The sequence below is a fragment of the Lepidochelys kempii genome, chromosome 6 (genome assembly GCF_965140285.1).
Source record: "Lepidochelys kempii isolate rLepKem1 chromosome 6, rLepKem1.hap1, whole genome shotgun sequence".
Classification (NCBI taxonomy): Eukaryota; Metazoa; Chordata; order Testudines; family Cheloniidae; genus Lepidochelys; species Lepidochelys kempii.
The window spans coordinates 27,195,282-27,211,925 of record NC_136385.1 but is presented as its reverse complement, the minus strand read 5'-3'; the positions used below and the strand labels follow the sequence as shown (position 1 = coordinate 27,211,925).

General features: G+C 44.1%; 1 protein-coding gene across 1 annotated transcript in view; it reads right to left on the bottom strand.

Annotated features, from left to right (window-relative positions):
* Positions 1–6,386: 6,386 nt before the first annotated feature.
* The window catches only part of MRPL23 (mitochondrial ribosomal protein L23), a 78,528-nt gene continuing 68,270 nt past the window's right edge, over positions 6,387–16,644 (bottom strand). Inside the window, exon 5 of the mRNA XM_073347247.1 lies at positions 6,387–6,683. Coding sequence (XP_073203348.1) covers positions 6,588–6,683 — 96 coding nt within the window. The 3' untranslated portion in view covers positions 6,387–6,587. The remainder of the gene's footprint in view (positions 6,684–16,644) is intronic.

Below are 16,644 nucleotides of genomic sequence, written 5' to 3'. Positions count from 1 at the left end.
ACACCATACCTGCAGTGAGAATCCACATGGACCTGCTATCAAAATGGCAATGTGGAAATCATTAAGCATCAGGAATGTCTTTTTAAAATCCCTATTTCTCATGCCTAGGATACTTAACAGCAGAACAGTATTGATCTCCCTTTTGCCACCAAGGCCATGAAATGTCTCATTTTTATGGGCCAAGAGATTCCTCTCAAATTCCATCTTCCTCGTTGCCGACTTGCAAATACACTTATGGTGCCACGGACTGGGCTTGTCTTTGGACTTGTCTTTTAAAGCCTAATCCCCATTCTGAGGGTGGACAACAGTCTTAAGGCACAAAGCAGCTTGTGCATGGGGAGAGCAGAGTGCCAGAGTGCCTTGACTGTCCTCCTCCTTAATATAGAGGTGCTCTGTGCAGAGAACACAAGTCTCAGCGGGTAACGAACACCACTTGGGCTGGAACAGAACAGAACCGCCTGCTGGGATCTGCAGGCTCAGTGGGCCACAGCTTCGGATGGAAAACAGGGGCAGAACCTCGATGGAATGATGGCAGTTTACACTAGCTGAGGATCTAGCCCTGAAGGGTTGTGTTCTACTCCACTTTGTGCACATTAAGGGCTCCTGGGAAGCTGCCAGCATGGCCCAGGGCTGGGCAGAATGTGTTAGAATGACAACTGGTATGGAGGTGTGGGGGGTATGAAACCAAGGAAACAGTCCCATTTACAAGCCAAAAAGTAAGAGCATGTAGCATAGTCCAAGGTCCAGTGTGTTTTCCTTCGAAGTCACTTAGACTTGGCTTCCCGACTGCTCTAAAGTAAACAATGGAGAGAGACACAAAGAAAGTGGGCAGGCTTCACAGAGGTTATAAAAATATCATTTGTATAATTAGATTGAGTCAAAACGCATGACTCTCTGGTTGGAAGGGAGGCTTGTTTTTCTCTCATTTCTTTTTCTCCTCTGCCTTTTTTTCCCCCCAATAAAAATCTGGATAAACAAAAGCCCTGGGATATTAGAAGGTTGTTTCCATATTGTTTCTAAAGCAAAACAAGAAGAAGAAGAAAGAGTATATGTGTTTGGTTTTGTGTTGAATGTTTTTCTGGATGCATATGTGCCATTCTCACCCTCTGTGCTGCACCCAGTATTTTTCTTCCCTTCCTGTCTCAAAATGAGGTGTTGCTGTGGGTTGTTAAACATTCACCCACTTCCACCCCAGAGGCAGCTGCATGTTATTGAAGCACAAAGTGAATCTTTCATAGTTTGTATATCAGTTTGCTAACCTTGGCTTCAATTCCCAGCTCTGCCACAGACTTCAATGTGACCCAGGGCAAGTCACTTAGTCTCTCTCTAAAGATGGGAAACTGAGACACCATGGGGATAAAAATACACCCTTTGCCCCAGTCTTTGTTGTGACTGTTTAGATCATGAGCTCTACGAAATAAGTATTGTACCTTACTATGTGTATGAACAGTGCCTGGTAGCATCCCCCACCACCACCACCACACACATGGTAAAATACTCTGCAATCTTTCAGGATGGAAAGCACCAAGACTGCAAACCCTAAGTATTCCAAAATCATGGGTTAAACCCTAAAATTCATGAGATTGGCTTAAAAATCATGAGGTTTATGAACAAAAACTTGGAGGTTCTTTTTATTTTCCCTCTGGATTTTGACCCCTTAGGGTTCCCATTTTCAAACTTTTCTCCACAATCAAGAGGGTAAGAAACTTATTTTAAAGTAATAAATATATAAATAGTCTCACATAATCACAAAAAGAAAAGGAGGACTTGTGGCACCTTAGAGACTAACCAATTTATTTGAGCATAAGCTTTTGTGAGCTACAGCTCACAGATGAAGTGAGCTGTAGCTCATGAAAGCTTATGCTCAAATAAATTGGTTAGTCTCTAAGGTGCCACAAGTCCTCCTTTTCTTTTTGCGAATACAGACTAACATGGCTGCTACTCTGAAACCTGTCACATAATCACATGAATAGAGGAGCTGGGTCTTAAATAAAATCATGTGATTTGCGATAAAATTGTGAGAGCTGATTCATACAGTATGAATAGCAGTTGATAACTCTCTTCCCCAGCTGCCTGCTCTGTTTATATCTTCCCAGTAGATTTTTAAAATAGGTTGTTGTATGACTTTGCTTCTCTGTGGACCAAGCTACACCCCCTCTAAAAGAGAGGGGACAAACCAACCAGGAATGGTGCTACTTTTTCCATATATCTTCCTATGCTGCGACCTTGGAGCACATTCCTATTTAAGTCTGTTTGCAGTAGGGTAGTTAGTCCTCTTATTGATCCCTCTATTTTTTTGTTTTGGGGGAACCTCAAGAAGGAACAGTTTTATAAGTCCACACTAGGCAGTGGGCAATGCACAGAATCAGAATGGTTTCGATAACAAGGCCTTGAGTACATGATAACAGGTTTTTGCATTTCAGATCCTAAAATTTTGTTTGGGGAAGTTCCACCTTACTGAGGCCCTATCTGTCTCCTTCTGCCATCCAGGCCCTTGGGAATATTCATCCTTTCTTTGTAAATTTTAACTGTATTGTTGATGATTTTGTGCCAGATCCCATTTATATTAGCTAAGGTTAGTTAGGGGCTCCATTCCAGGCAATCCAGAAGAGAAACAGTGGAACTGAATTGCAATAATAGTGAATTCCAAGGAGATTCGTTCTCCGTTCTGGATTACCCACTACTGAGACGACAAAACCAGGAGGCTGGTAATGATGAACTGCTGGGCAAGTAGCCATCCCTCTCAATTGCTGTTATGACAATGGGTTTGGGCAGCAATTATGTTAAGTGTGAAGGAGATTAGCCCTCAGGTCAGCTCTGGAGTTCTTTTAAAACCTCCCTTTTTTCAGCCCCTCGCAGATAAGAAAAAAAAACTGATCTTGTGAGCTGTAGCTCACGAAAGCTTATGCTCAAATTAACTGGTTAGTCTCTAAGGTGCCACAAGTACTCCTTTTCTTTTTGCAAATACAGACTAACACGGCTGTTACTCTGAAACCTACAACAGACTTGTTATCCTACTTCTGCAGTCACAATGGCTAAAATTCTTTCTAGTATAGTACTAGAGAACAGCGATCGCGCCTAACACTGCTCCAAAATACCACTGGGCGACACTCTTTTGTGTAGTGCTAACGAGTAAGAAGGCCTGACAAAGGAGAGAAACATAGTTCATGCTAGCAACTGTATCTACAGACACATCTCTTTGCTGCCCTCTACAGAGGAAATCAGGTAAAGCCAAAGGGGTGAAACACTGGCTCAAAGTATTCAAGTAACAGGCAGCTTAGCCAGTCTCAGAGGTGCTAATCCAAGGAAAATATGAAATAAAAGTCAATGGATCAGAGTGGAAAGTGTTATAGCCGTCAAATAGGCTGTTCCAATACCTCTACCCACAGGTATGTTTGAAGGGGCAGGGGGGTGAGAAGGAGAGAGAGAGCTCTGTGTTGAAAATTAAGGTTGGGTTTTTTTGCATAAATCCCACCCATCACCACAGCAGCCATAGAGCTGCCCAGTTTGTAGAGCCCTGAGGCTCAAGGAGGAGATGACCGAGGAGGAAGTTAAAACAACTGCATGGCCCATTACACACACCAGATCAGCTTGTATAAGGCCTTGTATAGATCGTTGTCACAGGGCAAGGAACAGTGACCTCAGCCCATTGCAAGGTCACCATCCCAGCCGCTCCTAACACAGGATAATACCTCCCCCTGATATGGCACCTTTCACTTGAGGACACCCCTCCCAACCTGCCAACGTGTGACACAAACCACCGAGTTGGGACAAGGGACTGAAACGCGTGAAACCTGTGGGTTGTTACACACCACAACTGACAGATTAGAAAGATTTTTTTTTTAAAGAATAAAACCTATTTTTAAGGCTCTCTCACTGTGTAAATCAACTACACCAATTTTGCAACCTGTAACATCCTCCCACATACAGTGAACCTGCCATAAGCTTCAACCAGTTCAATTGCTCCCCCTTAAAGCGCTCCCTCCTCCCCCAACCCACACGTATGTTAAGATGCCTGGGGAACCCCCAGAACAATCTACCAAGAGCCTGAGGCAAGCAGAGATGGGGACTCCTCTACTAGGAAAAGGAATTTCACAAGCAGAGCAGACCTGTGTGTGTGTGTATGCAGCAAGGAAGCTGTATTAGTACTGGAATAGAAGCAGTTCAATGGATCACAATCCTGGTGCATACACAGAGCTAATACAGCTAAGGACTAAGATGCATTAGCTGGGATGTGTGAAGAAACTGGAACAGCAAGGGAGTTAGCAGGTGGCAGAGCTGTGGTGAGGAAGATCTCACAGCGCCTGTCTGCACCATCCATGGGTTGAGCGATTGCTATCAGTCACTTCTGATTAAAAGCGCTAAAATACATCAAATTCATCCCTTCTCTCTTAAAAATCCAAGGCTGGCTAATTGAGCCTGAGTTCTTGTGTTGAGTTCATCCCTTCCGATGCCGGTGAGAGATGAAACCAGAACCTGAAACTCCACAGCTGAAAGCTGGGCATGATGGTTAGACTCCAAATCCCTAAGAAATCCTTTGTGGATGCAGAGACGTCACAGCTGAGGTGGGTTTTACCCAGTTTGTGGAGGCAGCCTCTGGTTGTTATTAGCTGTATTGAGGTATGGAGGACAAGAAGGCAACAAGCCAGAACCAACTGCAAAATGGAGTGAGCACACACTTGTGTCTGGTCTTCATTAATTTTAATGTGTGTGTGTGCGCATGAGTTTACATACGTATGCGTGGGACAGATGGGCCTGTACCAAAACCCTGGCTTCAAACTCCCCCACATTTGATAGGATGGGTGGATGTGAGGGAGAAGATTTGAACCTGGATCTTGAATTTTGCAGCATGGTCCCAACTGTAGTGTGAATGACTGGTTCTCTCAGAAAGAAAGTGAGAGAGAGGGAAAGTGGGTGGGATGTACATGAGTAAATGAGTAAGTAGATGCCAGCAGGAGTATATATGTGTATATGTGTCCATCTATGTATAGGTAAAGGAGCAGTGTGTACATGAGCGGGTGTTTGTCAGAGAAGGTATGTGTATATATGATTAGACACATGTGCCTGTCTAATGCACACTACTTGGATACAGGATGATAGCAGATACCGAAAAACTTCCAATGGACAGATAAGAGGTATATATGCGTGAGTGTCTGTGTATGAGCATGTGCTTATGTTAAGGAGAATGTGTTTGGGGGTGTAGGTGGAAGGATGGATATATAAAGCTGAATGCGCATGTGTGGGTAACAGAGCAAGTAGCTGAAGGAGAGGGTGCAAATGTGTGGCTATGTGAACACATGAGTGTATCAGTGAGTGCATGTACAGGAGTGAGTGTGGGCCAAATTCAGTAGTATGAGTTACGCACAGTGCCAAATTCGGTCCTCAGTTAAACCCATGAAACCCCATTGATTTGTTGTGGTTCTACACAGTACAGCTGAGGGCAGAATGTGGCCTGTATAGAGTGTAAAACTTTCAGAACTGTAGCCTAGGTGGTCGAGTGGTATAACTTGCATTAATGTGATGTTCAGGGAGTGTGCAAAAATGAATACTTTAAACATCAAGTGGGCAGAATAGGAGGCACAGCGGGTAAAGCAACTAACAGGAGGGTGTAAGGTAAGTAAGGGAGAAGGGGAGTAAAGGTATAAGCTTGATCTTACACTCTGCATGTAGATGCTTTTCTTGTTTCATCTCCCCTCTTCTGCTTTCATGGTGGTGAAGTTACATGGGTTTTGAATGCCAAATTCACCTGCTGAATCCCAAATTGGTGCAAGTTCCCATTTAAACTGTTGTTCTAACCGACATGAAACGTACAACACATCATGGTTTACATCACTGCCAAAGTTCGCCCAGAATGCTTGGGAGGCTGTATGTATGCTCAGAGTTAATTTGGGGGGAAGTTTTGATCCCAATCTAAATTTTGCAGCTGGCCCCTCTGTCTGATGGGCTGAACCAAAGTTATTCATTATTATTATTATTACTACATGTATTATGGTAGTGCCTAAAGGTTCCCACTTAGATGGGGTCCTCACTGTGCAAACATACTGTGACTGTGGTGCCTGGAAGGGCCTCACTGAGATTGCTCAATCAGGGTAAACTGCAAAGAATGGGGCAGACAATCCCCCAAAACTGGTGGTTTATTCCAATACTTAGATTCACCAACCCAGCAACAAAACAGCTTCTATCATACCTAACTGGTTACCCAGGAGCTGAAAACAGAGCTCCCTTAAAGCAAGCCAGCCCTGGGCTTCCACCCAGACAGTCAAGTCAAATATGATGAGGCTTACTTAAAACATATATGAAGTTCGACCAATCCCAAGCAATCAGACACATTATCCACCAAGTCAATGAATGTTCCAGAGCTTACCCAAATACACGCTTACAGCCAATTCTTATTAACTAATCTAAGATTTATTTAAAAAGAAAAGAGAGAGAGTATTGTGACTAAAGATAGTTATACATACAGATATGAGTAAGGTTCTTAGGTTAGTTTCGTAAGTAGAGATGGTGAGCTGCCGATTTGTAGAAAGTTCTTCCAGAATCAGTCCCATAAATTATAATTGCATAGGCAGTCCATGTGCAGCGTCTGTTTAAATTCTTCCATGAGAAATGGCAGGCTCATTCAGACTGGAGCGGGAGACCTCAGTCTTGCGACTTAAACGTCCCCTGACCAAACTTAAGCAGATCTGAAATGAAAAAAGGATCAGGTCCCAAAGTTCTTTTATAGCTCTCTGGCAGGTTATATAGCCTCTTGCTAGCCAATAGCACAGCCAGCATTCCTTGGATGAAGAATAGGTAATATACATGGTTGCTTTGAAGTCAATTCCTATTTCCTATGTATACACAGGTAATTAGTTGCATTGATTAGCATAAAGCAATTTACCATTCAAAGGTTCACAAGTAGTTTACTACAAACTTCAAAGAGAAATAAAGACAATGATACCATTACACCCAAGTTTCATCTAATTGCTAATATCCGCTTTTGATTTCTGAATCAATAGAATATAGCAATGAAATATTACAGACAGGAACCGAAGTATAGCATCTACATGCTAACTAGATCACATTGCTCAACGCCTTACAGATACAGGTAAACACGGACAAATACAATAGTATTTACTAATTTCTCTGACAATATAGGTTTGCATTTCAAAGGATTTAGTCCACTTACATGGCTTTGATAACTATCTACAAGAAATGGCCCTGCTTATAATGTCAATATTTCTCGAAGATGTTTTTAAAGGTTGATCTTGGGTCAATTAGCCTGCTGGTGTTTAACCCTCACTGGCTGAGTGTCACACATATATTAGAATATAGTCCCTGCCCCAACCAGTTTATACTCTAAAGAGATAAGACAGATAAATAGCAGCAGGGGAAACAGAGGGAGAAGAAGGTGAAGTGACTTTCTCAAAAAGACTCAGCAGGTCTATGGCAGGCCTGGGAATAGAATGCCGGTCCCCTAAGTTTTTCCCCACTGGGGCATGCTGCTAAGAACACAGAAGTGCTGAACCTTTGAAAAGGCCAGACCTGGATGTAAGCTCAGATTCTGATCTCTGCTACACTGACCTAAATGGAGTTACTCTGGATTTGTGCTGTTGTTAACAAGGATCCACATCTAGCTACTTTCTGCCTTTAGCCCAACTCTAGTTTTGATGACGTTTTAGATAGACATAATCTGTGTGTAAATATTCATTACCCAGAGTTCTGGGCACCCTCAGTTTGAACGCACTATCAAATGTTTTTGGGGGTTTTTTTTCTGATCAGTATAAACAGTCTCATCACATTCACAAAGAACTGAAAGTACTTTGCACAATGGATGGTTTTAACCTTGGGGTTTCTCATCACTTTTTGTTGGTGGTGTGCTTCAGTGGTGTTAAAATTGCTATTCACTCCCCCCCACACACACACACACTTCCATCACTGCCGTTGGGGAGGGCAGAATATTACATTTCTAGGGCAAAAAATAAGGGTGTCTGATCTCCACAGTACACATATAGACAGAAAAGTTCAACCATATTCAGATGTGCTAGCTGTAAAAACAGCCTTGTTACAGTGACCCAGTTAAACAGACATGCTGAACAAAATAGTTAGGCTTCCTTTGGCCAGCCTATAACATATGGTATTTGTCAGCCAGTCTTGTTCCTCTCTGGGGCCTGGCAGGAGACAGGTGGCCGGTTCCAAAATGGAGAGAGCTCCTGGAGAGTCAGCACGCTGAGCACACTGTAGGAGTGGGCTAGCTGGGAACATAACAGCTCACAAAGGCACAGATTGAACAACATTTCTTCCACATTGTTTAGCGCAGCACTAGGTTATAGAGGCTCTGGCTTTGATGAATTTATGGTTCACACTGTTCCCTGTGGTATTGTATCTGTAAGTTCTCATTTGCTAAGCGTACACACAGTTCTATGGCAAACCTCTCTTTCCAAATGGTCGACAGACAAAGGTGTGTGGCTCAGGGAGAGTTCAGTTAGCTTGGGAACAAAGAGATTCTCATAAAGATAAATCATACCAACTGTCTGTAGGTAGGTGGCAGACTATTGTGTTGCCTTTCTACTGTGATGTAAACTGAAGATGGTTGCTGCCACTGGGTAATTTTAAGGGAGACTAATCATTGCGGGGAGGAATAGCTCAGTGGTTTGAGCATTGACCTGCTAAACCCAGGGTTGTGAGCTCAGTTCTTGAGGGGGCCATTTACGGACCTGGGGCAAAAAAAATTGGGGATTGGTCCTGCTTTGAGCAGGGGGTTGGACTAGATGATCTTCTGATATTCCCTTCCAGCACTGATATTCTATGATTCACAGATTTGATGGGTAGTCACAATGAATACTATGATGCAACGTCTCCCCACCTTCCCCGAAGGAATGTTCAATTAACATGACTATTATTAACTAAAAAACTATCCTCCAGTTCTGGCTTTGCCCAGGGATTATTATTCTATAAAGCAAGGGCCTTGCTAGTCTGTGTTACAATTTAAAATGATGAGGAGGTCTTCTAATTCATCTTGAAATAAGTATGGGTTTTGGAACAGTGGAACTGGAAAATTCATCGCATCATGCTGCATGTGAAACAGATGTCCCAGCGCAATCAGTTAGTGATATGGAAAAGGAAGCTGATTCAGGATTATCTGTTTATTCCAACAACAGAAAAGACTTGAGAATGGAAGAGATCTGAATGCTTCATTCACATGTTCTGGATCTGAAATTCTTGCATTTTCTGCTAATTCAACCAATGAACCATCTTAGCATCTAAAGGGCCAAACACTGCTAATCATAACTCTAGCATGCAAGACATGTCTTTCATCATATGTTTGCTGTGTATGACACTGGTCCTCTTTCAGCAGTGAAACTCATTCAGCCCTTGCAGCATAGATATGAGCTAGTGCTGCTTTTAAAAGATCTGTCTGTCTTCTATCTGCTCCCACTCCTTGTTGATTTCACTTCTCCTTGGCAGTGACTCAAGATGTGTTTCGATAGGTTAGTAAAAATTAGCTAATGTTATAGTAGAGATGTGCAATGTAATTTCTGCTGACTTGTTCTGTTTTCTTCCTGTCCAGAGGGATCGTCCAGTGTCTTCTTGCCACACTTTATTGCTGGTTTGTTTGGTTTTTTGCCAGTATTGGCCTTTCCTGTGGCCACTTTTATTCTGCATACAGGGACAATCAGTTGGTTCCTCGATAGTATATTGCACGCCCATCTGATCTTTACACGAGCACACTATTCTTGATGTTCTGTCTTGCCACATCAGTAAAATCCCAGAATACCTGACATTTCCCTTGGAATCTTGTACCTTTTTGGATGAATACTCAGCACTAGGGATTCCCTGGGCTGCAATTTCCACAGCCTTTTGGCCTGTGAGATCTGGCTCAGACAATAGTCACTTCTGTGTATCCTCACTACAAGGACTGAAGACCAGCTTGACACAAAGGGTGTCTGCCAGCATCAAACACACTGTGAAAGCATTTCCCACTTGTTTTGGTTTCTATTACAAAACAGAAATCTCTCCATCACCACCAGCAGTGTTGGAACATACTGTGGCTGCAACACTTGCACAATCTTTTCATATGTTTTGGTTCCCGGTCTGTCTAGTCCCATTATGCTCAGGGGAGGGGTTATAATCCATTGCTCCACATATGACACTTGTGTCTACAAAGCGTTCAGTGTTCCGTTCCATGTGCCCCATAAATCCTGTTACAGCTGCTATTGTTGTGCTCTTTCTTCTAAGATCAATGGGCCAGATCCTCAGCTGGTGTCAATGGACGATAGCTCCCATGGACTTCAGTTCAAAGGACTGGCCACACTCCTTTGGGTTTGACCTAGAAGATAGTGAAGAGATTAATTAATGCAGCCAGATGAGCTATCAGTCCATATGAGTTCAGTAGCCTCTGAAAGGAACTTGGCGGACTCTTATTTTCAGGAACTGGGGTACCCACGGTGGCCTTGGCCTTTACTAGTAACTTGTGAAGACAACACACATCAGTTTTGTGGCCGTGATATTCTATGGAGTGCTGCAAAAAAATCACATTTCTCCTCCAGTCTGCAAGGCAGAATCAGGAGACATCTGCTCTTGTTCTTGTCCAGCTCTAGAATGTCACTTACATAGCATTTCAGTGGAGCCAGGTGAATTGACACCAGGTGAAGATCTGACCTAGTAACGTTAGTGGTGTCCCATAAGCACTCAGCCATGGCCAGTAATCTCCCTTTGCTCTCAGATTCTGTCCGGCTGCACCTCAGTTGGATTTCCTTGCACATAGTTACTGGCAATCTTAACTTACTCTCTCAGGGTGTAGCTCCTCCTCTATGTTTGAAAGCTTCTTTTCTCTCCAAAGAACTTCTGACTTTTACTACATGGTGGTGGCATCTTTGGAAATACACATGGCTCAGTCAGACTTGTTTCATCCTCCTAGCACTAGGAAACTGGACATACTTTCGTTTCTCTTTGGCTTTTCTGTTTGCACAGTCCAATCTTCCTGTGGCTTTTTCCCCAGCAGCAGAGCATTTATGGCACCTGGCCTCCAAGACACAGATTTAAGATGGCTGCTGCCATCCCATAACTTTTAAAGGTAAACTGTTAAAGATAACTGTTCAATCCATAGACAGTCACACCGTTTCATAGTATTATCTCCCTTAAAGGAGCCGTATCTCTTTGTTTTCTTCCGTAGGTCTCAGGGTGCCCATCCCTAACAAGGAGCTTTATCCTGCTCCAACTGTCTTCAGTGGAGCAGGATGAAGCCCAAATCACTACTGCCACTGCAGTATAATACCCAGGCATGTCCCTCTGCAGATGACAGCTCATTAACTACAAAACCTTGCTGGAGCCAGTTGCTCCCAGGTCACACATATGGCCAGTTTTAGTATGCTGTTTGATTTTGTACATGATTTATATTATTTCATATCTCAAAGGGTATCTCACCATATTTTTAAAGTTTTCAAAACCATGCAATGGAAACAGAGAGAACTAAAATGACATTTACCCAGTCCCAGCAGGGTTTTGTCATTGCTGTAACATTACCAGTACTGGGACACTACTTCCCAAGAGTGGCCAGTGATCTGGGTGGGGTTGACCAGGGTTTAAAAGAGAACTAGATAAATTCATGGAAGTTAAGTCCAATAATGGCTATTAGCCAGGATGGGTAAGGAATGGTGTCCCTAGCCTCTGTTTGTCAGAGGGTGGAGATGGATGGCAGGAGAGAGATCACTTGATCATTTACCTGTTAGGTTCACTCCCTCTGGGGCACCTGGCACTAGCCACTGTCGGCGGACAGGATACTGGGCTGGATGGACCTTTGGTCTGAGCCAGTATGGCCGTTCTTATGTTTTTATGACCTTGTAGGTATGAGAAACAAGAATCATTATATGCATATATGGGCCTGGCTTTCAAAGCAGTCATCCAGTTTTGTGGTCAGAGTATTATGTCTACAATTAATTGTGCCCACAGTTTTCCACCTGTAGTGCATTCATGCTTTTTCCTGGTACTTCAATATAGCCACACAATTGTGGGTGTAAGATTTTCATGGCAAAAATCTAGCTTGAAACTTAGAATCACATTGTACTGAATGCCGTTTGGCACGGTTTATGGGGCACTTGAAACAAACTGCTCTTTTGTAAAAAGATGTGCAGTTCCCCCTTATGTCAGTGGTCTGAGTTCTCAAAGTCAGGTCTGTGCAAATGCATGCATATATTTGCATGTGCCTCATCCTCAGATAACTGGTGTGTGAATTTAAGTCAGGTATTTGCACAAGAACATGGACAGATAAGTACAAAGACCTGAGTTTTGCACACAGATAGAAGCACTTGAGTGTGGAAATTAGGCACATGCAAATATATATATATATACCCACCTCACTTTGAAAAATTGGCCCACTACGTGAGTAAATGTTAAACATAATAAAAATAACAAGACACAGACAGGCAACAGAATTAAGAACTATAGCCATCTGGGTTCTTCTAATCATGACATCAAGGGATTGCTTAGGTAATACACTGATGGTTTTTAAATGAGCTGTAACCACTCAGGAAAAAGATCCAGGCGTCATTGCAGACTGCTCAATGAAAACATCTGTTCAGTGCACAAAGCCCAGCAAAAAAGCAACCAAAATATTACTTTGAATGGGGCAGACAACAATACAGAAAATATTTTAATGCATAGTAGGCATCTTTAGAAAAGGTTACAGTTTCTTTGTAATTAAGTCAAGTATCAGGGGATAGCCGTGTTAGTGTGTATCCACAAAAACAACAAGGAGTCCAGTGGCACCTTAAAGACTAACAGATTTATTTGAGCATAAGCTTTCGTGGGTAAAAACTTCAGATGCATCTGAAGAAGTGAGGTTTTTACCCACGAAAGCTTATGCTCAAATAAATCTGTTAGTCTTTAAGGTGCCGCTGGACTCCTTGTTGTTTTTGTAATTAAGTGACACTCCTGAAATATTCACCGATTTCCTTAGGTATTTTCTATACAAAGGAAAAAGAGAAGTTCAGATACTGTGAATACACAGAAAACATTAAGGCAAACATAAGGCAAAACTGTACAGTGGATATGTCTGTGAGCATGGCAATAGGTGTGTTTGTGGACCGGTATGTGCAGTTCTGTCCTGTCAAAGGTGCTTAGGGGTTGTTTGTGCATGTGTGTGTGTTTCAGTTTGTGTCTGTGAATGGACATTTGTATGGCATAGGTGGGTCTCTGTACAGATCTTTGTGCAAATATTCACAAGTGCATTCCCCACTAGGCATGTTCAGAGCACCACAGCTGTGCGTGTGCCATCAGTGAGTGCATCTAGAGCAGTTTCACCATTGGTGAGACGAGGGACCCCACAGGGCACAAAGCAAAGGTCCCAATGTGTGCTCCCTTTGAATATGAGCTTATGTCCCTTCAGAACATCAACCTTGATGACTTTCCCCCAAACAGCTGCTGGGCAAGAGGAGTAACAAGGGCCAAATCCTCATGTTGGGTAAAACTGGCAGTGATTTCTTGCCTCTTTGTGCTTATTAATCATCCAGGAAAGGCAACTCCTCTCCACTTGCCTCCTACTCCAAACCCCATCTGCACTCCTTTCCCTGTGTCTCTCCCAGCATACAAGCTGCACTACCAAACTACAATACTCACAAGTTACAACACGATACAGCAACAGAATCATGTGTTGTTTAGGGAAGGCAACTGCAGCCAGCATCCCAAGGAGCACAGTAAATGCTGTATACTCTAGTGCCGTCAGACTCCATGGATGAATTTCTCCAGTGTTTTGGGAGGTGGGAGGAGAGAAACAGACTGAGCTTTGTGGAATTCTTTTAAGAGTGTGTGCGCGACTGTATAAAAGAACATTTTTTTCTGCCCTTGAAAAGATAATATTATTTCACCCAGGCCCATTTCCAAGAGCAGTCGAGCTGTTTCTAAATGAACCAGTGCCTGGGTTGAAGCAGAGATGTCGGGGAAACCCTCTCGCCGCGTGCGACATGGAAATTCCTTGACCTCAGCAGGAAAGCAGAGCTACTTGCACGCAACCAGCCAAAGGGAAAAAATATTGAGGTGGAAGAAGTGGACAGAGGCAGGTGTGTTGGGAGGAGAAACAGCCCGCCTTTTACAGGCAAAGGGAGTGCTCGTCTGAAAAGCCATGTGTTTGTGACCAAGTTGCAAGGACAAGATGGACAGGGTTGTGAACAGGATGGGGTGGTGGTTAGGGCAGTAAGAAACAAGTCATAAAAAGGAAAGCCAACCAAAATGCCTGTCACAGGGGCTCGGCGTGACGAACGGGGCCACCTGTTTGCCCAGTGCGGGGTTCAGCCACCTCGTCACACAGTTGTTGGGATTCTCTGTTGGGTCAAACAACCACAACTGGGGTATCTCAGGACCCCTGAAGTGGCAGAGCAACCAAGCAGTCTGTAACCCCTCGGGCAGGGCAGAGCAAGGCAAACACTCAGTCTAGGGCCCCTGAGCCTCCTGGCTGGGGCAGGCAGTAGCAATGGGCGGGAGGGACTCTGACCCTATGGGCAGGGCAGAGTAACAATCAGTCTGTAGTCCCTAAGGAGGAGCAGAGCACTCAGTTTGGGGCTCTGGTCCTATGGACAGGGCAGAGCAAACACTCTGTCTATGGCAGGAGCCCCTGGTAGCCACAACGAGTGGCAAGTGCAGGGGGGGAGAGAGTAGGGGAACGCGGGCCCACCCTACTCCACCAGGTTCCAACCAAGGGCCCTACGGAGCCAGTAAACTCCCTATAAAGGGTCCAGACATCAGCTGCTAACACATCCCCTGAATCATTTCCTACCAAAAAGCCCATCTCGAGCATCTTCTCAGCTGTCAGCAGCTTGGCATCCCAGTAGGTCTCCATGGTCAATTAGTTGTCCGCACCATAATCTGGGTCCACAGTCCCTACAGACTGGAGAGTTGACAGTTCCTCAGCGGAAGCCTGTAGCACATGCCCTTCCTCTTCCTCTACCAGCCCTGACTGAGCTGGACTGCCTTTTTATCTGTCCCTTCAGCTGGAGAATGCACAGCAGGAGTGAGGGGTCATGGTCTCCTGGGTCCACAATGATTGGTCAGCACCCACTGGCCCAGTCACAATGCCACCCCATCACACCCCGTCACAATGCCAAGCAAACAAATTCTGATGCAAGCCTCCTTCTTCACACTGGGACCATATCCTGAGCTAGGGTAAACTGGCATTGAAGTCAATGGAGCTACATTGACTTACACCAGCTGAGGATTTGGCAGCAACTTGAGTTCTTTGAGATATTTTGACCCTATAGGTGCTACACTACTGGTGCATGCATGACAGTGCATCTTTGATCAGAGGTTTTTGGTAGCAGTGTCCATGTGATCGTCACCTGTGCTCTGTACACCCTCAGTGTGGAACTGCTGCCACTCCAGTTCCTTCTCCTTTGTGAAATATGGCTTAATGCTGGCATTCCGAAGCAGAGGGGAAGGAAGCCAGATAGTGGAGCACCCATGAGGACAAAATATTTTGAAGAACTCACCTTGCTGTACCAAGTAATCAGCAATCCTTCTTTGAGTAATTGTCCTTATGGGTGCTCGACTTCAGGTGACTCCCAAGCAGTGCCCAGACTAAGGGGTCGGGTGATGAGGAGTCCTGTCTAGTACAGTTTGGAGAACAGCTGTCTCAAAAGCTGCATCGGACCTGCACTGTGGCATAGTGCTGGGAAAAGCAGTGAACAGATAACCAGGCGGCAGCTTTACAGCTGTCTTTGATGGGGAGATTCATGAGCCAACTCAGAGAGGTGGGCCCTAGTGGAATGAGCAGTCACCTTAGTGGGAGGGTGCATTCTAGAGAGGACAAAAAGCATCCCAACTTCCCTTTGGAAAGTCGTGGGATACAAATAGAGGTTCCACTCATCCTATGAAGGAGATGAAAAACTTAGAAGAGGTTTTGAATGGTCAAATTCTTTCTAGGTAGAACGCTAGTCCCTCCAACATCCAGAGTGTGGAGACTAGCTTCTTCCCAAGAGTTGTGTGATTAGGGTAGAATATGGGTAATAGAATGTCATGGAGAAATCACAGGAGATCTGGGAGAGAAAACAAAGATAGAGGCAAAGAGTCACTTTGCCCTGATAAAACCTGGGGTAGGATGGATGTGCCAGAGCTACCAGCTGCAAAATGGACTTCAAAGGAACTTAGCAACAAACCCACAGTCTTTAAATTTAATGGGTAATTTAAAATCTGTATTATGTGAAGCTTAGAGGGAAACAATCACGCTGGGAGTACCAGTGGAAGAATCACATTCATTTATGAAGGTAAGTCTTCCTCACTGATGGTTTCCTGTTCATCCCTATGTTCTGCACTTGAAAATGAACAATCCCTTCCTATGCCTGAGAGTCATCCAAGAGCCAGGCCTTGAGATATAGTGTGGGTAGATTGGGGTAACTATTTTTCCTGGAAAGTTTCCCTTGAACCAGCAAGTTTGTTGTCAGTGGCAGGTGAAGAGGTGGCCAAAGTGGCAGGCAAATCAAGTCTCGGAATCAGACCCCTCTTGCGTAGGTTGATTTTGGATTTGTCTTTTTTTCATCTTTTTCAGTCCTTTGAGAAGCAGTGGCATAGGAGGATAGGTATACAGCAGGAGCCAGTTGTGTAGGCAGGGAAAGACTGCCACTGCTGTCTCAGCTGGGCAGCCACCACTGAAAGGACCTTTGTGGAGCATCTTGAGAC